General features: G+C 34.1%; 1 protein-coding gene across 16 annotated transcripts in view; it reads right to left on the reverse strand.

The window, feature by feature from the left end:
- Positions 1-24,086, reverse strand: part of ADGRL2 (adhesion G protein-coupled receptor L2) — a 252,611-nt gene that overhangs the window by 129,369 nt on the left and 99,156 nt on the right. For all 16 annotated transcript variants that reach the window (XM_074376152.1, XM_074376154.1, XM_074376155.1 and 13 more), the window contains one exon: positions 9,851-10,023. In XM_074376152.1, coding sequence (XP_074232253.1) covers positions 9,851-9,923 — 73 coding nt within the window. In that variant the 5' untranslated portion in view covers positions 9,924-10,023. The remainder of the gene's footprint in view (positions 1-9,850; positions 10,024-24,086) is intronic.

Here is a 24,086-nt window from a genome sequence, read left to right on the forward strand (position 1 = left end):
TTTTGAAATAAGTGATTTTCTTCAATCAACACCATTAAGTTAAACAATGTTAAGCAATATATTTTAAAGTAGATCTTAAATATTCTTAGTAACAACCTCATGAGGTAGAGAAATACGCCAATGATCTGAGGCTAAATACTAAGTTCTACAGAAAGAAAAATGGACTGGCAGTAAGTAGAACCTGGCAAAGTAGAATCTTGGCAGGCTTAAGATTGTTCATCTGGAAACTTCTACACTGCTAATCTCCAAGTTTGATTCTAAATCAAAATCTAAAGCAAAATTCTTCAATCCTAACCCCCCCAAAAGTTGCAAAAGTATTTTGAGGTCTAAGATAGCTATATAGAATTCTCTTTGTTTAAAATTTGCTATTTACTTACTCACTTTTTATTTGGCTTTAAAAGCTAACAAATCTAATGAACTTCATATAGAAATAAATTTAATTTGTGATTTATATTATCATAAGACTAAAATAAATCAGATCAGTAACCTATCTCTCACAGGAAAAAAAAAAAAGTTAATGTCCACTACTAATTATAAAGAAAGAAAATCTCTGATTATCTATAATACTTCACTAGATTACCTTATGCAGAGCTGTTTTTGATAAACAGTTTACATTCAAGTATTCCAAAGTTTCTCACCGAAGTGAAAAGGTTTTAATACTAAAGTGAAAATAACAATTCTTAGTTTTAAAAATATACTCACTTTGAAATATTAGTAACATATAAACTTTTCCGAAATGGGTTAATAATACACACTCAGTATTATATGATTTTAATGTTACTTTAAGTAATAACATTTGTAGTAAAATGCTATTTAAAATGATGTTTCCACGTAACACAGAATGAAAGTAGGACAGATCAATGGAGAATAGAAGGAAATATTAGGGAGAAAAGGTCAGGCTGCACTGTTACTCAGGGATTTTTCAAAACAAATCATCAGATTAGGGGTCAACAGAAAGCATATAAAATTGGATTCAAAGTATAAACAAAATATAAAAATGTTTAGTAAAGTTCCAAGGTAGCTTAGTTCGCTTTTTAAAATAAAATGAATTGTAAAACTGAAATAGGCATTATTTCTATATTTCAACTGTGTTGTAAGGTTAGAAACAAACCACAATTTGCAAAGGTAGAAATCACCGTTGTGCAAAATCTGATTTTCTAGACTGAACAAAACTCCCTGATACAGATGTCCTGTCACAGACCAACGGCCTCACATCACCTGGGAGCTTATTAGAAATGCAGACTCTCAAGGACCATCTCGATTACTGATTCAGAATCTACATTTTAACAGGCTCCCCAAGTGAATTACATGTAGATTAAATTTTGAGACGCACTGTTCTAGATGAAGAAGATTAAAAACATCAAGCATGACCTCCCTTAAATTTCTTCTCCTGTACACATCTCTCCCTGAATCTTCCTCTCCCTGTGTCAAAATGCACACTCTCCTTTCCTAGATGCGCCTTCCTCTCCTTGCACTGCATTACGTTTGTTTTCTTTCTGTCTGGAAACAAATTCAGGTATTTAGCATATCTATTACAAAAAACCGAAAAAGAAAACTATATTAAAAATACTTTCCTTAAACAACAGAATACATTTAACCTACATCACCTATCTCCTTCACTTTACTTACCAACTTTTAAATCGACCATCGCCTCACCACTGCTTTCTGCCATATTAAAGCAGGCCTCCTAACACCCAACAGGGAGCTCTCTCCCTGCTACCACCAGCAAAGCCCCCATTCATACTTTTTACTACGTTTGATTAAGTTATGAAGTCCCTGACTCTTATTAACATATTACATTGACTCTAGTCAAAACTTGAATTTAATTATCGGGCATATGTACCACCTGGTTTAGATTTTAACATTGCGAAGAGAAAAAGAAGAATCAGGGAGGGAGGAGAACCAGCGATTAACAGAGACACACACACACACACACATTAGATAGATACAAAGAGAAATCATTTCAGTAGCACTGCTGGAAACAGAAGAACAGTAACATTTTCATCCATAGTTCATTCTGTGCAGATATAAATTATGCTCATTTCCCTTTCTTTTTTCTTAAAACTATATTCCATTATCCATTTTTAATTTGGATAATGTCCCAACTTCACCTACTTCGTTAGTTAAAATCTGATTCATTTCAAATCATTTAATATTAGTTTACCTCCTTTAAAATTAACTGACTGAGACCTTAGCTCTCATCTTATAATAAACTTAATTCCTGATGGATTAAAAATTTTAGTAAAAATACTTAAGAACTACAGAAAAATGCAAGTGAATAAATATTTAACTAATCTCAAGATACAGATTTTTAAGCATAAAATTAATGGAAGATTTCACAAAAGAAAACAGTAAACATCAAAAAGTAAAGAAAGAGGAAAAAGGGGTAAACAATGCAAATGAAGTAAAATATTGATAATTGTTAAATCTGTGGTTCATATTACTTTACAAAATTCTCTTCTGATCGAAACTTTCATTAAAAAATTTAGCAATATGAATTAAAAACAGCTTTTCATAATAAAAATGACAAATGGAGTTTTAAAAAGAATTTAAAAAATAAGAAAAGCTGTAACAACGTAAACAGAAAAATTGGCAAAGGTGGTGAACAAAAAAATTCACATCAAAATTACAACTGGCTAATAAGTAAATCCACACAAAATGTTTTTGTTCTCACAGTTAGCCACAAATTATAAATTTAATCATAATTCGCATGTCAAAGTATCAATTCTAAAGATTTAAAATCAACGCTGGTAACGTATACAGATTGATACTTTCACACGCTGGTAATCAAAGTGAACATGAGGTCAGAAAAAAGTTTGGAAGATGTATGTATGCCTGATATAATAATCAGAATTTCAGAAATTTAGTTCCAGGAAATAACCAAACATGCCATATTTTACTTATAGTTGAAAAAAATTAGGTTCAAATGGCCAACAGTAGAGAGGGAATATAAAATCATTTTTGACATACACATGGATAAATTACACTGCAGCTGTTAAAATCTATTATCCAAATATATAATGACATGGTAATACAAGTTATGATAAAATAAAGTAGAAAATCACAATATAAAAGTATGTGGAAATGAAGAACCTAAGTTTTTTTATACATCATAATTTTGTTTTATCCATAATATCAAGTATGTATAACTGGAAAAAAAAAAGAAAATGTATAGTGGTTATATCAAGGTCCTAGAATTATGAACAATTTTAAATGCTTATCTTAATTTTCTTATTTTTCATCTCTTCTCATGAGAATGTACTGCACTCAAAATCAGGAGGGGGAAAGAAAGCTCTTAAGAAAAATAAGCCCTCAAAGCAAGAATAATGGCAGACATAAAAGTCAAACTCAGTAGAGTCCCATGCTGATAGGGAGGGATTATAAATGTTGTTTTTGCTTCCTGAAGCTCTGATACGGAATTCCCTTCTTAGCCTTACATTTTAGCCAAAAGATCCCAGGGCCAAGGCTAGGTATTCTCCTGGAATCACGTCTGTCAAGTTGACAAAAGGAGTTCAAGAATCGGGTTGGAAAGATGTCATGAGATATTCACTAATCCACATTGATGTCTAATACATGTAGCCTGCACGGCTGTCATATGTCATTCTCTGTCATGCAGGAGGTGAAAAGAAAATAAAGAGTACCATAGGGTACCAAGCATATGTTTCAGGAAGACACTCCCTTAAGCAACGAGGCAGATAAATATTTCTTTGAGAAATACCAGTTCTACGTTAATACTCAGATGTGCTCCATCATTTGTATTATCCTATTCTCTAATACCTCAACCTAGTATGTAAAAAAGTGAGAAAGAGCATTAACTCAAAAAATGAGGCAAGAGATTCATCAAAACTGAATTACTCAGTAATGAGTGATGAACACAATTATCATTCAGCAAAATTAAGATGCTTTCCATGCTTCCTGTGCTTTTAATTAAAGCACACCTTTAATATACTATTGATTATTTCAAAATTTAACAATAACTTTGATAAATGCTTTATAGGAATACAAAATCAATATTTCAAAAATTTACTCTTACACAGACAAGTTTAGGCCTCGTTACTTTTAGCAGATTTATTTTATAAATATTTGACACAGTCTTTTCTGTCAGAAAATGGAGGTTTGTAAAAATTAAACAGCCAAGCAATACAGTGTTGAGGTCTGCTGGGGGACTGTTGTGTGTAATACTTTTCCACCAGCGATAGACCTATTAATGAATCAACCTTTTTATGAATAAATCAATCTTTTTTAGCACTGCAAAAGAAGCAAGAGAGGATGAAAAAGGATGGGAAGTGGGGAGGAAAAGTGGGAAGAAGGAAAACAATGAACAATCAACACACTAGAACTTCATATATGAAATATGGCATATTGTGACACTGAATATTTGTATATCAGATGACCAAAGCTATTTCAAATCAACTTTTTCACTGATGCCAGTGGATCCTATAAGTTTGTTTTATTCAGTTTTTTTTCAACTCTTGAGTAATATTCAGAATATACCTTGTTCTTAAATCCTGGTAGTAGTACTATAAGGCATTTGGTTTTTACAAGATCAGAAGCAATGCTGTATAATTTGTAAGTGGCATTAATATTTATATTTTTAAAACTGAATTACATCACTAACTATGCAGAAGAAAGCTGATGCAATCAAATTACATTGCACTCGCACAATAAAGAATAAAGTGTCCTAAGAGCAATATAGCTAGGCATTGTATTAAGGAGTAAAACCGCACTGATCTGCACTAAAAATATAAATAAAATCATTAAAAAAAACAATGCATTATTTCAAACCAATGTTAATTTACATAATTTGCAAATTTAAAAAATAAGGTTACATTTGATATGCAGCGAACACAGATATGCTGTACAATTCCTATTAATTTAATGGGAGTTCTGACTCCCATTAAGTTTAATAGGAGTCATACAGCCAAATCCCCATACACCTTGCTGAAAATTTACCTCCTAACTTTAAACTAATCAAATACACTGAAAGGAACAAAAGTAGTCAATTCTGCCACACTGGGAAATCTAAAGTCCCTACAGTAAGTCAATTCAGCATTATCATGGCAATGGTCATGTAGTCCATCTGAACAAGAAAAAGAATAAGGTTATAACAATGAGAAGAGACAAAGAGGGAGGGGGTAGAGCTCAGAGGCAGAATGTGCGCTTAGCATGCAGGAGGTCCTGGGTTCAATCCCCAGTACTTCCATTCAAAAAAAAAAGACAGAGAGAGAGACAAACTTTGAAGCAAGGGTTTAGGAGCTCTGAAAATATAACATTTACCCTTAATAAAAAATACTTTCTGTTTTTTCCAATCTGAAGTTAATTTTCCAGTTTTTTTCCTTTCTCAATACAATGTCAAAAAAGAGTAAAAAAATCCATTTTTGAAGCCTAAAATTATGCCCGAGGAGTCTGATCAGAGGGATAAAGAACCATATGAAAAAGTGTAGACAGTAATTCCCAGTAAAGAACTGGTTACCACTTCTGAATCACAGTGAACTAAATCATTTGTTTCCAAAAAAACTTCTAAAAAGTTACCTCATATGCACACCCATGTACCCCCCAACCGCCCCCACACACGGTATTACAGTGGTTCTGTATCGGCATCAGCATCACCCCAGAAATGCACCAGAAATGCAAAGGCTTGGGTCCCATCCCAGACCTTCTAGGTGATTCTGCTGCTACTCGAGTTTGAGAACCATTGCAATACTTTACTCCACATCCATGCTTTTTTTCTCCACTGATTTTTCCCTCCACCACCATGCTCACCATTCCTTTACCCAGCTTGTTCGGCTCATGTTGAGATTCAGCTCAAGCATCATCATCACTTCAGGCTAGAAGCTTCTCATGACATACACCTACTCACTCAACCGCCCTTTAAGCCAGTGCCTCTGGCAGAGCACCACCATGGCACTTATCACCCTGCTATTACACCCGTTTATTGTCCCCTCTCTGACTATTAAGATTACGACCCTCCTCAAAGATTTATGCTGTTCATGTAATGGACATAGAATGAATGCTTACTATACAAGCCAGGCATTGTTCTAGGTGCTTGCATGTCAGTCAACGACAACAACAAGACAACAACAACAAAATCCCTGCCCTTGTGAAAGTGATATACTTTGTGTGTGTGTGTGTGTGTGTGTGTGTGTGTGTGTGTGTGTAAATAGTTAATGTTGTACGTTTTATTACATGTATGTGTATATATAAGAGTAAATGATTAAAAACATAAATACAGGTCTGAATTATTTTAATCCTTCTTAAGTTTAACCTTGGAGAACAAAGTTACTACTCCTTCCACTAAATCATGGACCACTCTGAAAAAAATATTTATATGACAAAAGCAGGGTTTTTAAAAATTCATACATTCATTAATTCATAATTCATTTTTCCCTGCCACCCAACTAGCAAAAACTCTACAAGCTAAACATCATTTTTTACTGACATCATTAACACAAAGGCATTGTAAAATGTGATAAGAGAATTTAAAAGTACATTAAAAAACTGGTAAAATACTATTTCTACAGCCATGTTCTTAAATTTTCTTGAAGTATATAAAATAAACATGTAACGCTGTATCTAGCTTATCCGGCACTTACACATGACATAATGTTTTATTTGAAATAAGGATGAGCAACTATGTGATTTTTGTTTAATTAACTAAAATTTTGGCTAATAAAATCTAATTACGTACTGCATGAAGAATTCAACCTGAAATCCATAACACTTACTTTGCTGCAGAACCACTGTTATTTGTAACTTGTCACTTGAGCAAGCCTTCATATATCTGACTTACGCTTGCAGGGCTCTATTATACAGCATAATTTAATTCTCTAGGACACAAAAATTCAATTTACCTTCCTACTTACTGATACAGGATTCCACAGTGGGTTATTAGGTTTATAAAAATTGGCCAAAAGAATCAAAGTATACCCGTTTCTAAAAAAACCTGATTTTTGAAGGGCTTGAGGTTAGTTCTCTAGGAATAAAATAAATGCTAAAAAAAAAAAAAATCTTACAAGATATTTTGAAAGATTGGTCTTTTCTAATCATTTTTTATTTGAAAATTCTAAACACCATTTTCAAAATATACAGTAGAGACTTTAGGAATAAATAAAACATTGTTCCTATTTTGCAAAAACAAGTAAATTTTAATGGGTAAGACTTGATTCTAAAACCCTAATTGATAGAAATAGACAATGATAGAAGATAGGCTAATTCTAAGAATTAAAGCTTTATATAATTAGCTTTTACCATGTAAAACTAAAAAAAAGGCTTGATTTGCTTTTTAATATGTACACAAGACATAACATGTTTATAATGTTCATCTGATCATGGAGTAAATACATAATTCCTTCTTGCATATATGGAAATTTACCTCTCATATTTACAAATGTAAAACAAATCCAAAATTATATTAAGCCTTTAAGATCACATACTAAGGTAAAACAAGTCTGTAAAAAGAGAAAAGAAAGCTCTAAAAAGGAAGGTATGTTCCATGGCTAAATACAATGAATACATAGGTTTGTTTTAAAAAAAAAATTAAACTTCTTAAAAATCTAATGTCTGGTTTCTATGGAAAAGTCAGAAGACTAGCAAAATCAGGCAAAACACTGGAATGGCGACCACGGGTCCTGCAGCAAGCACTTTCCTGCTTCCTGCAGACCTCCACTGGCCTGCTGCGCTCAAGTCACGCTGCCTGCTTGGCCCAAAGAGGTGGCAGGTATTTGATGTTTTGACCCCTATACAAGACCACAGGCTCCTCAAGAGCAGGAACTCTGCCATGTGCATTTCTGAATTCTAATTAAAACACCGGTTCAATTTAGTCACTCAATAAATGAAGAAGAAGGAAGGAAACCACCTAGAAAACTTTATCCGAGTTTTTAGGCAAGGATCCAGGAGCTGACACAGAAACTGCCCATCTCTATAAGATTTGAGAAGGTAACAATCATGTAAGGGCCCTGAAGAAACTTAATGGCTGAATGATTAAATCTATATCTTCTTTCCTGTGCTCTCATACTTATCTTTGAGTGGTTTTCCCTGTAGGTGTTCACAGAGCATTATCTGCCTTCTGGCAATAAAGGACTATCATGCCACGTAAAACTTTTCTAAGACGAAACCACGTGGCGCAATGTTCTCACAGAGCACGGTAACCGGGTACACTCTCACAGCTGGCACTGCGGGCTCATCCCAGGCTCTTTCCACCTGTAGGAGGGCACTGCTTCAAAAGCAACCCCGCAGCCCGATGCGCCGAAAATGAAATTTCTCTTAACAGCAGATATGAATTCTGACCTGATAGGTGACACTACAAATAAAACTGCAGTGTCTCATGAAAAAGTCTGTTTGCTAGACCCCTGCTGAGTTAAGCTACTGGGCCAGTAATGTGATTTCTATCTTGATTGGAAATTTTTTCATTATGTGGACTAATGAGCCACTGATCCACACCTGAAATCTTTTTTAAATATATAAAAACATTCAAACATAACAGCAGCAATTCCGTTAGTTCCCTCCCCTCACCCAATATAAAGATGCAAAATTACAATAGACCATACAGGATTTTCATAACAATCCAAGAGATCCGTATTTTTAAAATCAGTTTCTGCTCACTGTTTATCATTACAGTACTATTCATTCAGACATATTACATGTTAATGTTAGATCTGAGGTATCTTTCAATTCTGATGCAAAGAGCAGTTATCTTCCAAAAATATTAACCCATTTGTAACTTTCATGTATGACTTAAATCCAAGTGAGCATTATTTACTTTCTGAATACAAAAGTTCTTAATTTAAAATATTTCTAAACATGTTATTTATTTGAATTATAATATTCATTACGTATTAAAATTTACATAATAAAATCCTTTTGGAAAAATATTAACATTTTGCAGCTTCATACAAAGACATTAGAACAAGCTTCAATCTATTAGCTGACAGTACGCTTCTTTTTCTCTACCTATCATTTTATTGATAGATATAAATAGGATCACTTAAAAGTACATATAAAATGAATTTTTAAATTCTGAAGCATTTTCTTCAGGAATATTTAATTAGAACCAAAAGACTCATTATATTTTACATGCATTTCTCAGAGATTTTGGATTCTTTCACAGATTTTACAAGATTAATACATTTTCATGCTGAATACAATGACTACCACTACCAACCAGCTATAAAATTAACACATCTTAGCTCCACATTAACTTCTAAACTGCTCTGTAAAAAGCAACTTGAAGGGTGTTATCTTCCCATGAAAACAGTATGTAAGACTAAGGAAAGAATGGATACCAGAAAAATCCATGTAGTAATTAACGAATGATGGTTCCCATTATTTCATGAACTCTAAAATGTTTTACTTCTTTAAAAAGTCAAATCTGTCTTCAAAAAAGATTAACGTTAGAAAGGAAGCACTACAAAAAAGCAACTTTTTCCAGAAAATATTAAAAAATGTTACTTAGGAGTTTTAGAACTATAACCATACTTCAGAAGCAAGTGAAACTAAAGATGAAGTGAAAGAGTTGCCATAAAATACATTCAATTTTACTGGAATAATTTTAGTCAATAAATGTAAAATATACACTAAAACACAGCTTTTATTTAATTCTCTCAGGATTATTTACAATGTTTATATTTATAAATTTTTGTAAAATATAAATTAAGACTTTCTAGAATACACAGTTGTGTAATGAAATTAATTCAACCACCAGAAAAAATATGACATTCAGGAAATCTTTTTAACATTTATTTCTAAAATAATAAAAAAAAAAAAAAACTCATTCTAGCCACTTCTATATAAAGAAGATTGCATAGTTTAAGTTCTTCTGAACTTAAAAAGTAAAATTTAAACTGTATCTTACCTTCTGTATTCGGTAAGAAGCTGATTATAATGATAAACCACAGACTTCGCATTCTGCAACCAGAAGACACCATTATTGATCCTTTTAAATATTTCCTTTGTATTCCTTAATGAATCTAGTTATAAATGCCCAGCTTCATCGAACCCAGCAGTCTGCATCATTGATCCTCATATCTGAAAAGCAAACAAATCCATCATTTACTCTATGACCCTGCAATGTCACAAAAAATGAAAAAATAATAGTAACAACTCCTCTTTCCCTCCCTTTCTCCCTCCTTCTCCTAAGTATTAAAAAATAGCATATATTTTGATTCTATATCCAATAGGAACCTGCTCCTATACACTGGATATCTGAGCCCTGCATTCTGAAAACAATCAAAGCCCCCCAAATTTACTACAGATAATCAGAACACATGAATTCACATAATAGTTATATACATTCTTGATGATGAATTTTTCTTTCAAAAGCTTAAAAAGTCAATCCAGAATAATACCATTTGTCCTTCTATGCCACATTAGTCATTTTACCAAAGTACTAGCTTTGATACATAATACCTCCAATAAAATTTCATAAATACATATTTTTGTTTGTTCCTAGTAATGATAACAGCAATATTATCTACTCTTTTATCCCATTTCCTTGCAAAACAGATTAGACATACTATGAAACAGTTTGTTCCTCTATTCAAGAGTGTACAGTCTTTAATATACGGTTGTACTTTATATAATAATGGCATTCCAAACACCACATTTCTAAATACCACATATCAAATTGTCATTTGTCTGACTGCTAGTTATTCACACAGGGAACAGTTTAATAAAGTGATTGTCTCAACTACTTCATTTTAAAGTTTTTAATCTTCATGTATTGGTTTTTCTTATAAGAAAACTTAACAAGGTCAAACCTTTATCCTTGAGTAGGTTAGTCCATCCACTGGACCCAAATATAACCCCAGACCATGACGATTATATCTCCAAGGCTGCATCATTATTTCTTAAAAACTGAGGGAGGAGTGGCAAAGAATATAAAACTGAGAGCCAAGTCTAATTCTGACTAGCCTGTAAGGACCCAGGTTCTTCAACTGGAAGGACAGAAAAACTTCAGGAGTGGTTTAATCAGCATTTCTAAGTTCCTAGGATCATGTGAAACCAGGTCCCTTGCTGGCTCCTACTGAAATGTTTTACTTCTTTCTAGGGAAGCGTGAGGAATCAAAGAGTAAGTACCAGCCTCACAATATATAACGATGTAGGTAGTTCCCAAATATATCCAGCCCCCTGATCTAGATTCTGAGGGTAAAGAAATTACAAATTCTTCCTTTAAAGTTTTCCCAAGCTATCCTTAACCTGGTGCAAATGAAGAGTTGTTTAAAGTGGAGCAGTGAAGGGACTACCCACCCTATTATGAGGTTGTGTCTCTAACTCAAATACAATGGATGCTTACATAATTTAGATGCTGTCTCTAACACTAAAGCATAAAGAAAATCTAGAAAACCAAATCTTCCTAGATAACTTTGAGTTCTCTATTTCACATTAGCTGAGCTACACTGCACTTGCTACATGCTTCATGCACCATATGCGATGCTATTAGCAGGCACTATATTCTACTCTCAGTTCCCTGTAACGTAACTTCAATTGAAAAGGGGTCAGATTCTAAATGGTTTGGAACACTTATCACGCTGCAACCAACAAACACGCCGGAAAGAATGTAAAAAAGTAATCAGAAGCTATTACCTAGCATTTAAATACAAAGATCCATAAAATCATAAATGAAATTAGCAAGATATCTCTGTAATAAGGGGTTTACTTGACCATGCCTATAGTTCCTGAGACAAAACTGCTTCCCTACATACACCTCCATGACCCATAATCAGATCGGTTTTTATAGCTCTCTCGGAAAACTTTAAAGACAACCAGGTATCATAATGAGAGGAATCAATTGGTATTACCCAGTTCTAAGAACACCTCAGATGCTTCTCTGTCCAAAAAAATAAGACAAAAACAAAGGAAAAAGCAAGCTTCCCTATTCTGAACGCCAAACATGTAAAAAGAAGAATGATATATCAAAAATTAATCTGAGGAAGACACATGACACACAATCCTGCAGAACTGGCTGGCTCCCTCTTCATTCTTCACTCTGGCTCCCAAAGACTATTCAAAAGACAAAACCAAAAGTAAACCTTCCATTTACAACTGCTGCTGTGCAAAGTACCAGCCTTAAATCTACAAGCTATTTTATATACGATACAGAGAGGTATTAGATAATTTCATGGCCTGTCATATCAAAAAGGCTAATCAGTGCACAATTTCTTATATCCCACAGATTGGTCAATGACTGGATCAAGCAATCAAAATAATTTTAATGCGTGGATGAGATGCATTAATTGTTACAAGTAAAATTAAGTCAGCCTTGAAATGCTCCTGATTCAAGCAAAGAATTCTGACTGTTCAGGTTTTAGTTGTAATGGGAACTTTCATTTCAATGAACTAATGCACCCAGGCCGCTTGCCCACATGCACAAGTCTTGAACACATTTCCACTTTCTTAAAGTGATCCAAGATCCGTCTGTCTTTGGTCATCCACTATTTCAAAGAGTCCTTGTTTGTGGGAAGAAAGAGAAGGAAGAAATCAGGGACTGATGACTGCCTTGTAGGAAACAGCTGCCAAGATAGGAAAACCTCTGTTAGTGAGGGGAAAAGGAGGAGGAAACCACACAACCCAGACCTCTTTTGTGGTCTCTGGCCAGGACAGGATATTTTATGAACTGATTTTAACTATACCAAAATTTAAGTGTATTCTTAAGGTTTACATGTGAAACACAATTTAAAGGTTTGAGAATGTGAAACACAATTTTAAAAATACACTTGAGTCGACTATGAGACTTAGTTTAAATGACTGTTTCTAACAAACAGAAACAGATTCTGGAATGTAATAAAATCATGGTTTTTTTACCCAAATAAAGCTTAAGTCCATCCATCTGTCTGTGCAATGAGTAAAAGAGTATCAAATTTATTTTTCTCGTTCTATAAGCTATATCCAATCACTTTCACATCAAATAACATTATTTTCAAAAGTTTAAGCTTTAAATGCAATTTTTAAAACAGTCAAAAGATTTTACTGCTGTGATCCAAATTGAAAACAACCTTCCATTAAAAAAGGTTAATGAAAATTGAAATACATAGCAAACCACAATCAGCTAAGGGTAGAATGAATGAATAATCAAACATGGAGAAACTAATCCCAAGAAAGCATTGCTCCCAAACCAGACTGGAGCCCAGAGACGCTCACAGGCATAGACGCAGTCAACAGACAGCCCTTCCAACTCTGCAACCACCTGCAAAAAAAAAGCTCAGAAAAAGCTTCTCACAAAGCAAAACAAAAACAAGGAGTAAAGTCAGAAAAGGGCTATTAAACTTCCTTTCAACAAGCAGAAAAGATTGACTCCCCACACTAAAAAACAGTTTGTCTTTCGATTTTTAGAAAAATTCTTGCCAAGAACTTCAGGGGAAAATTGGGGACGTAAAGGCACAGTGCAGAGATGAAACCCGTTTCTGCTAAGTAGCAGTTCATTTCTTAATAAAACAGAAACAGGACAGTTCTGCTTAAACTGTACATGACTATGATTTTTAAAAAGACAAACCACTTCTAATGTACAGGCTCCTCCTGTTTCTTTCCTTACCCTTCAAATAGGAAGATTCAAACAATTTCATCCTCACCTTGTTTCTAGAAACCACATGCGGCTTGTCTACCAAACCTCTGTTAAGGTTTTTTTTAGATCTAAGTATCCTATTACTCTGTCATGTAAAAAGTCAATTAATGCATCATTACTACTAACCCTTCCAAAGCTGAACAACGACTTCCAGGAACATGCCTCAGCACTGTTTACATCCCAACAGTCCTCAATGTTTTACACAGACTTACAGTGCACAGTTAGCTGTAGCCTTTCGGACAGTGACCTGCTTAGAGTTACCAGCTGCTTTAAGAATCTTGTGCCTTAAATTGTCGGCAAAATTAACAAAACACTACTAATCAGTTTTAATATTCGTGTATTTGTGTTACACTACCAGGAAACCATATTAAATCTTATATATGATATCTATTTAACAAAAACAGAAAAAATAAAACTCATTTGTTGAAAAGCATCAATGAAAGAAGTAGAATATAATATGCTTCAAATAAAAAGAGGACAAGATAATTAAAATTTTTCCAAAACTGGTTAACTGAGCTTGATATTCTCTTAAGTGAAAAGCCACTGTAATGAATCATATCTAAACCTTTATCTTTCATTTCTACTCATGGACTAACTGTGAACACCAGACGTTAAGCCTGAACAACAAGCACGAGGAGAACAGAAATAGGAAAGAGCCGTCTAAGCGGGAGACCCAGCAAAGTTACCCATCCTTGTTATTGTGCACTCACGCGGTGTAAAATCAAACAGTAATGCTCTGAGTGAGCCTAAAATTTAGGGTGAGCCTAAATGCATTAAATGCACGTCAACTCTAAATGAGAGCTAAAGACAGCTGTACAAAAATCAGTCTTTCTGATCTAATTTGTGCTATAAAGTTAAAATCATTATGGGATAGAATTTCCCAGCAAAAGAAAGCTGCTTTTCTATGTTTTACCAAAACAACAACAAGAGGGTGATACTAACCTGTCTCTGCCCCACTGCAAACACTTAGAAAATGAAAAATAAATTACAGAAATTTCCCCCCCATCTTAACACAGGAGAAAACATCAACACCCTTGGGAGTTTTCTTTCACTCAGTTGTCTAAGTAAACCCTCGTTATCACTAATCAGAAAGCCTTTTTTAGCTCCGGACGTTCGACATTCTTTTCCTTTTGCGTTTGAGTTTCTTTTCTTTCCCTTTGCGAGGATAGGGTTGGGGCTGGGAACACTACACAGATTTTTAAACCACGTGGACAACCACTGGTCGCCACACCCTCTTTCTCCTTTTCATTTCAGTGGACACTGGTATCAAACCTAGAGTACTTTAATTAAACTATTTATGCTAAAGTCCCCGAACATTCATTATTGGTCTTACCCTTTATTGAAACTTCTTCATTGTAAAGGTATAAATTCTCCTATGAGAGGGCTTAGAGGAGAAGCAGAGAGAAGAGTTCAGGACTGCTCCCAGTAAATCACACCTGCTATCTGCTATAACATCTAGGAGTCATGCTGAGCACGCAAAACAGGCTTTGTAGCCGTGGATGCTGGAGGCACAGTGCAGGGCCGCCTGCCATTCTCTTCATTAAAATGCTTCCAGTTGAAATAATAAAAACAAATGGCTGTCATTGTCAAACTGATGGAGGGGACATTTTATGACTGAACATAAAGTTGCAAATGAAGTTACAAAAGAAAAGGAAAAAATGAAGCCACATGCCCAGTTGAAAATACTACTTTACAAAGCATGAAAGTTAATGGCTTCCCCAACTTTAATATATAAAAAAATCATAAATCCATTTGTTTAAAATATTTTGTATTTATTGTTAAAATTATAATACATCTGCAACAGAGAGGTTAGTTTTCTTCCCCACTTGGGGGAAAGGGAAAGCAATTTTCAAATGGCAGTCCCCTCCAAAGTTAAGATACTATATTTCCTCTTAACTTTCCAATCATCTAGAATTCTCATGCAATTTTTTTGAGTTGAATATAAACTATAGGTACAATGGCCAGAAATATTTCCTGAGTGCCTACTGTGTGAGATACTGTGTCAGATACATATCACCATTCCTTCTAAGGTCAATATTATAAAGGTCAGAAGTCTGAGGCTCAGAAAGGAGAAGTAATTCCTCTACTGGAAGTTCCTCGGCTAGCAGGTAGCAGACCTTGAATTCCAATCAAGGCTAATTACAAAGAAATTCTTAGTCCCTAAATTATTCATTCAGCAAACATTTACTGAGCATCTATCAAATGCTGTGTACTAAGGAACAAAAGAGACAAAACTCCTAACCCTCAGGGAGATTATATTCTAGCTCAAAAATAACTCTTCCTGATAAAAAGCTACAACTGATTGGCACATAGTTTAGGTTCCTCCAAAATGACAGCTGAACTACCTAGATTACTTATATTATTTCATGGACTCTTCACTCAGTCTGCCTTAAAATGAAAATACCTGTTTGAGGACAGTAAATAAGAGCAGGGCTGGGATATAAGCCCATGTTCTAAAACCACTGTTGCCACTAGTTAAGCAGTTCAGATAAACCTACCCACTTTGTGTGTTTTATTATCTTTCCCTTTGGAATAAAAAACAGAAATAGAACCAAGCCATTCTGGGATTATGAAGGTGATAAGGTACCAAAAGAAAAATGAGCTGATTTTCAAAATGTTTACATGAGTAAAACTAATATCCCTTAGGTAATGATAGCTAAATGTTAACTTAATTTTTAGTATTTCCAGTTGAGCTATCTTCATTTTATTCATTTATAGTGCTATTTAAAGTGCTCACAATGTATGTTCTAAATTAACAAATTATTCTAGACTGATGAATCTTATGAGCCAAAATACCTGAGAAATTGCTTACAAGTCAAAATTATAAATGTAAGTATTTCCTCGAATATAATTAAGAATGAATCTTAATAGTCATGGGAAGAACGTTTTAATGTTAACATCTATGATATGATGGACTCATCACTGTTCAGGAAAACAGAAAAGAAAAAATCCAGTGCTGCTCATGAGATTCAGTCTTAGGCTTGGCTCACTATATTGGATCCTTTGTTTCCAGATCATTGTTACTAGCCATTCCCTGAATCAATATTCAGATTCCCTCTTGGTCTATATATACAACCACTGAATGAAATAATAATGACCCAGGATCTGTCGTATATTAGATCATCAATGTCACCACCAGGGGTTTCTTACAGGTAATGAGGTAATCTGAGTAAAATATGTCAAATGAACTAAAAAATAAATGTGAAAAATACACTATAAAGAGCACATGGTAAGAAGCTAAAGAAAATTTTGTGAAATATATAGCACGTTGCCTTTTGCAATCAATGAATGGTAAAACTCAGTGGCAAGCTATGTCACTATATCTAGTGTCAATTCAACTTGCAATTCTAAAATAAGTAAATAATATTAACACTGAAACGGCATGTATGTCAGTTTAGCTCAATGACCATCTAGCGATTACATTCTAGGCAATTTTGACGTTGACTACTGAAATGAGAGTTACGTATTCATTTATTATCTTTACCTTATATGCTGGTCCTGTGTTTGGTTCTAAAGGGATTATAAAACAGATGAAGGTATGTTTGCCACCTTCAAAAAGGTAATAACCTTCTAAGGAGAACTAAATACACAAGAAAATGACTAAGACCCCAGATATGCATTAAGAACTACTAACTCCCCAAAACTTAACAGTAAATCTATTATATACCAAAATAACGAGAGAGAAGAGAAATGAAAGCAGTTTCCCCTGGGATGTGCACCTAGGTCAGTCAGTACCATCTTAATGAAAAGAGCCCAAGAGCGACATCAGGAACACAGTCCAGAATCCTGGTTTAACCTCCTACTATGAGAGTTGGGACAAATCACAATCATCTAGGCCTCAAGTTTAGCAACTACCCACGAGGGTAGGAATACACAATAAATTTACTATCCCATTGTTTTCTCAAGTAGTCCAATTACACGTTTACGGTCCTGATTCCATCTTAAGTAATGTTAAGGAAGGCTTTAGGGACTATGTACTGTGATATGGTTTCACTAAGGGCTTGTCTCTTCTATCAAAATACTTCTCAGCAATCATTCTAATAATTCAGAATTTAAAAATTACATCTAAAGGAGTTGCTATTTCAAAAAACATTTTTAAAAACCTACTTACTGACTGTTACATTGGCAGTCATGATATAATAACCCAAGACTTATTCAGCTCCCATATTTCTTTGTGGGAAAACTACACATAATCAAAAAGCAAGATGACATCAGGGACTTCTTCCAGGAAAAGCAAGTTCCTGTGCCTTAGCCAAGGTTAGTCTCCATCAAACCCTACATTTCCTACCACATTATTCTGGGTCAACAAGCAAAACTCAAAATAACAGTATTTTATTGTGTGGTAGAGAAAAAGAATATACCAATTACTTCTGAAAATTAACTTAATTAACAATATTGGAAATAAAGTTGTAGTCTAAGTGAATGAACAGAACAGACTCTTCCAGTGTTGGGCTGAAATCCTATGTGGTCAGTGTGGCTGATTCCTCAAGAGGATTAGAAGACTTAGGAAGGCAAAAAAATACTTGTATACACAATTATTAACAAACAGTAATAGACTGAGACATTTTGAATGACTGTTAAATACTTTAAAAATTACAAACAAAAACAAAAATTTTGGTTCATTAAAAAATTAAAATGTAACAAGTTTTATGTTTTAATACTTCTTAACTACACAATCATGGAGTAAGGGAGGTACGTGGTTTTTAGAAGAGGGATTTTCAACTTTAAAATATAATTTTATAACCTCTATTAAAAGTTTAAGTAACGTTAAAGTGGTAATAAAACAGTGATGTTTAATAAAAAGAAATGTAGGTTATAAAAAGGTGAGAAAAGCTGACTAGAAGCTTGAATTACTTGCCAAGACTGTCTTATTTGGTAAAAGACATGTATTTTTGCAGTATTTCAACAATTTTTTAAAAAATTTGCAAATCAGAAACTTTGAGGAAAATATCTCTTGCTACATATAAAGAAAAGCAAAAAAAAACTGTGTTTAATAACTACCAATGATAACAACCAGTAATTCTTCAAATCTCTTAAGCTAAAAATTATCAATAATATTATATCACATTTAGAAAGACTGGAAGCAAGGAAATTACGTCGGCTGATACAACAGAGCAGAGATCAGGAACTTTATCTATAGAGGACCAGGTAAGTAAGTAGGTAAGGAGGCTTTCAGGACCATACAGTCAGTCTCCGTCACAACGACACAATTCTGCCTCTAGCACAAAACCTGCCATAGACAACGCATAACGAATGAGCATGGCTTCGTGCCAATCAACTTTACTATGAAAATAGCCAGCCAGCTAGTCTGCCAACCCCTGCTACAGATAAACCAGGACAAGATGGAAATAATAGAAAGCAGTCAAGTAATGAACCAACCAATAACTATCCATGTCTACCAAAATATGCAAACCAACTGTAGTCTGTTACTTAAGAAATTAATTTAAATGTTAATATAAAGCTAAATTAACCATGCTGGAATGAGAAAAATAAAATAAAGCAGCATTATATTGACAAAAAAAAAACAGTGTTTTCAGTGTGTGTGTAACAGAGCCGTTAAGTACAGCTTACAGTGTTTGGGAAGACACTCCAGAAAAGAAAATAAAAGGCATTATTACCACAGTAACCTATCTTACTACTTTGTTTGGCAGGAGAAAATGTAAAACCAATCAAAACAGTAAGTAATGGGAGACTGAAAAGTAATGAGGTTTGGACAAGACCCCTGAGGTATTCTACCATTCATACGATGGTTTCAAATAGCTGTTGGTAAAAGCGGCTTCAAACTCCTGAAATTTCTGTCACCACTGCTACTCACCCATATGAAATAGTGGATATACCCCAGTTCCACACTGTATTCAGCAGGAAACTGCTAAATTCTAATATGTTGAATTTCTGCTATAACACTAACTCTACAAGGCCAAAATCACTAATCTTATTCCAAGAAATTATGAAGTCACAATAAATGCACACATTTCTTTTAGAACAAAATTATTTTTAAAGCCTTCCAATTCCCTATATTTAGGTTCCCCCCAATCAAAATACTTTGACTGTTACTATTATAGTAAATATTTTCATTTTCTGCAATCTTATGTTTGTCAGAAGAGTCACGCTATCCCATACCATTCCTAAGCTACAATTAATAAGTATCACATTAAAATACATGAAGGCTAAACTTTTCTATCCATATTATATATAAGACAAAAGAGTGGAGAAGGTTACAAATTTTTAATAAGAACATTATATTATGGTAGTAATAATCTAGGTGTTTTACTGGAAGTGAAGTGGATTACTGTAAATGAAATTTTAAAATGTCCTTTCCATTTTCCAGATAACACAAAATGACTTTTTTCATGTCTCTAGCGATAAGGATAAATTTGCCACACATTTAAATGGTGCCTTCACACTTCCTACCCTGGCTCATGAATTAATAATTTAGTGACATTAATACAAGAAGATAAATGATAACAAGGTTAAGACTCATGGGCCAACCATATACACATACTTCTTTTAGCACAGTTAATACTTGTCTGTCAATTATAGCTAAAACTTTTTAACAGTTTTCAATAGCATTTTTACAATCTAAGTAGCAGCTTATGCACACACAATTTCACACGATTCAGGCTTAGTAAATCTCCTGCTGGTACCAAACAATCATTCTAGGGGATTAAAGTGCAACATCTGTTAACATTAATAATGTTTTATATAGTCGTATGTATTAAAGATGCCTCTATTTCACTACTAGTCTCCAAAAAAATCTTCCAGACCAAAATACTGATTTACATGAATTGTATACATACACTTTGCAGTAGTAACAAAGAAATACATTAGTGTGAAATGGTAAAATTTAAAAATCACATCCACTGTGAAGTAACAGATTTTCTTTGAACCAAGCTTCCTAAATGTGTAGAAGCATGAGTGCACAGATAAATACACACACAAATGAAATTAGCTCAGTCTCTAATGTTTTTAAAACCAAAAATCCTCTGGAGCATTAATCAAGTAAGTCTGAATAAAATACAGCCCTGTAAATATAAAAGGTACTTCACTTTAAGGTGGTCCTCGTTCACTCACTGTTTTATTGATTATTTCTCTGAAATGTCTTAATCTTTTCTCTTCCTTTCACCCCCTCTGCTCTAAACTCTTTCTCTCTCAACGTCTGCAAAAATCTCATCGCTGATTCCTTGCCCTCCATCCAGCTTGCCAACTGCCATTAGACTAATCTTCCTAATTTCACTCTAAACCATAAAAATGTGTAAAACTGGAACCAATCCTAAAAATCACTTTATGTATAAGACAAAGAAAAGATGTGGGGTTGTGACTTGACAAAGGCAGATCTCAGAACTGCTGATTTTTAAATTTTCTCTTAAGTATATATATTATTATCTGATTGTAATTTAATTATCACAACAAATCTAGTCATTCTATTTCAACAATAGGGAAATTACAACTGAGGGCTGGAGGGGCAATGGTAAAAGGGGAAAGTTTTTTTTTTTTTTTAAACTGGCAAAAAAGCAAAAAACGGGAATAGAGCCCAAACAGCTCTAACTTCAAAAATATTTAATTCAACACTCTATTTCCGTCAAACTTCTTTGCTCAGTATTTCTGAATATGACTTTCAAATTGACTTCTATTCAAGATTCTTTTACTCATATATAAAGCATTTCCCTCTTTTCCACCTAAAGAAATTCTATACAGACTTAACAGGTTTAAAAACCACCAATGGCATAAAGCCAACTGGATCACCTCCAAGTGCAGCTATAGCCATTATCTGTACCATTTGTACAGTACTGGGGTTATCTTATGACTTCTCCTCAATTAAGCTTTAAAACCTTTTTAAAAACCTTTTCTGTCAAAATTTTCAATATTTATTTCTTCAATATAAGTCTCTTCAAACCAAACCAAAAAAATGTCCAGGATACATACTTTGTTCAAAGCATTGAGGTTGGTACCACAAGCAATACCATGATGTGGGAGATAAGGAGATGACACAAGGGCACAAATAACTTTATGAATTTTCTTATTGTAATTAAGGAAGTGAGTGTTCCTTATGGACCACTATTTTGCTCAACCCTTTAATCTTAATTCTGATAAGAAGTGGCATATCCTGGTGGTTAATACAGTGTATATACAATAAATTAACCGATTATCTGGAACATTATTGTATTTTTAATGGATTTCTTTTTGGCTAACATCTATACTTGAGAATGACCACCCTTTATTTACTTCTTGTTCTTCAAATATTAAGGTAATTCGATTCTGGGGCTATAGGATTCTAACCCTCACCTCTGTGCCTTTCTTGGCATATTTATGCTGTTCCTTCTACCCAAATCCCCTCTGCCAACTACTATTCCTTTTCAGTTCAGGTCCATCACTTGACTATCGAAATCTAAACCTCCATGGCACACACGGGGACACAGTCATTTGTGTCCAAAGTACAAAATGGCTACAACTATCACAAAGTATCTGAAGTATCGTTTTCAAAATTATTGTGAGATAAATGCAAACAGAACCCATGGCTTTCACATCTATAACCTCAGTTCTGGGTACCCTTGCCTAATGTCTGAGAAATAGTATGATAAATTTTCTCAATGAAAAAGGAAGGAAATCTGGTAAATAGGAGAGAGGGAGGAAGGGGTGAATGAATAAACTGAACTACGGGAAAAAATGTACATGAATCATGGGAAGGATAAAGACAGTGAATGGAATTCAGAAACTGAAGTATAAAAACTGAAACATAATTTTTTAAAACTGGAAACAAACTTAGAGATCTCCTAAAATAGGGATTCTCACATTAGTTTCTAGTCAAGACTATTCTAATTAAATGTTTAATTAAATATATGGAATGCCAATTTAAGACACAAAATATAAAAACGGCTATTTTTCAGAAGTTTATCATTGTTTGGCATCCTTGTTATCATTTAAAGAAGTCGAATAAACTCCCTCAAGGAAGTTTCAAAAACCACTGAGCCTCCTCACTTTAAGAGTGAGGAGACAGAAAGGTCCTCAATTAGCAGGGAAGCTAAACCTGCAGCTCAGGTCCAACCAAACTCCAATAAAATAACCCCTTGATGAAATCTTCCTTTAAGATACAGATGGGGGGAAGGTATAGTCCAAGTGGTAGAGTTGCATGCTTAGCATGCAGGGGGTCCCAGGTTCAATCCTCAGTACCTCCTCCAAAAATAAATAAATAAACCTAATTACTCCCACTACCACCAAAATGAAAATAAATAAATAAATAAATAAAATACAGATCTTTCCTCAACTCATGGTGGGGTTATGTCCCTATAAACCTAAGTAAGTTGAAAATATCTAAGTCAGAAATGCATTTAACACACCTAACCCACCCAACATCATGGCCTACCCTACCTTAAACGTGCTCAGAACACTTCCATGAACGCACCGTTGAGCAAAATCATCTAACACAAAGCCTATTTCATAATAAAGTCTTGAGTATCTCACATAATTTATCGAGTACTGCACTGGAGGGGAAAACCAGGTTACGGAGTTGTCAGCGCACCGGTTGCTGACCCCCGCGACAGTGGGGCTGCCTGAGAGCGGGGCTCACTGCCGCTGCCCAGCACACGAGAGGACCATCCTGCACACACCCCGCACATCGCTAGACCCCGGGAAAATCAAAATTCAAATTTTTAAGTAAAGTTTCTACATGCACATTGCTTTCACACCACTATGAAGTCAAAAAATCCTAAATCAAACCACCGTAAAACAGGGGCCGTCTGTATTTGAAAATTCAATAGTTTATCTATAAAAACAATTTATAGTTTAAAATACTGAAAAGAATTTAAAACTTTTAAAGTATTATAAAATGTGAAATTATATGAAACTATATTAAAAATATCTGATAAATTTGCTTTTAAATAAAAACAGGATTGGCTAAATAAGCAAATTTGACATTTATTTTCAAAGCACTGAAAATGCAAGATAATTTTTTTCCTTGCAAAATTTTTTGTCAAGGTAAGCGTCTATATCTACACATTTTCCCAGCAATACTTTGAATTTGAGAAAACACTGTTTCCAACAGTTAAATTCCTCCTAAAAGTGATTTTTTTTAAAAAAATCAAGGGCAGCATACAGGTACAATACACTTTTATCACCATTCAAAACAAAAAATGAAAAATTAAAACCCACACCTCTTTTCTCTTCCAAAATTATGGGACTGACAATAGCAATGCCAATTTTGGGCTTATGTCACGTCTAGATGAAAAACCAGCAAATTTCACACTGGGAATTAAACTTCAGCCTTAGTTTGCAATTAAGGTATCTGATATTGCTCATAATACATGCGACATTGCAGATTTATTTCTTTTTAGTATTTCTGATTTACTGAGGCTGTTGAAAAACCATGGCTACTTCTAAATCCTAACTTTCCACCCTTTCTCAGACCAGCATTTGCAATTTAATAGACTTCAATATACGAGTCAAACAATGTTGACAATAAATCTAAGCAGCTCATTTACAGAAAGATATTTGAATATTAAATGTGAAATTTAACAGTTTTAATAATTAGACTCTG

Source organism: Camelus bactrianus, chromosome 13 (genome assembly GCF_048773025.1).
Source record: "Camelus bactrianus isolate YW-2024 breed Bactrian camel chromosome 13, ASM4877302v1, whole genome shotgun sequence".
NCBI classification, from domain to species: domain Eukaryota; kingdom Metazoa; phylum Chordata; class Mammalia; order Artiodactyla; family Camelidae; genus Camelus; species Camelus bactrianus.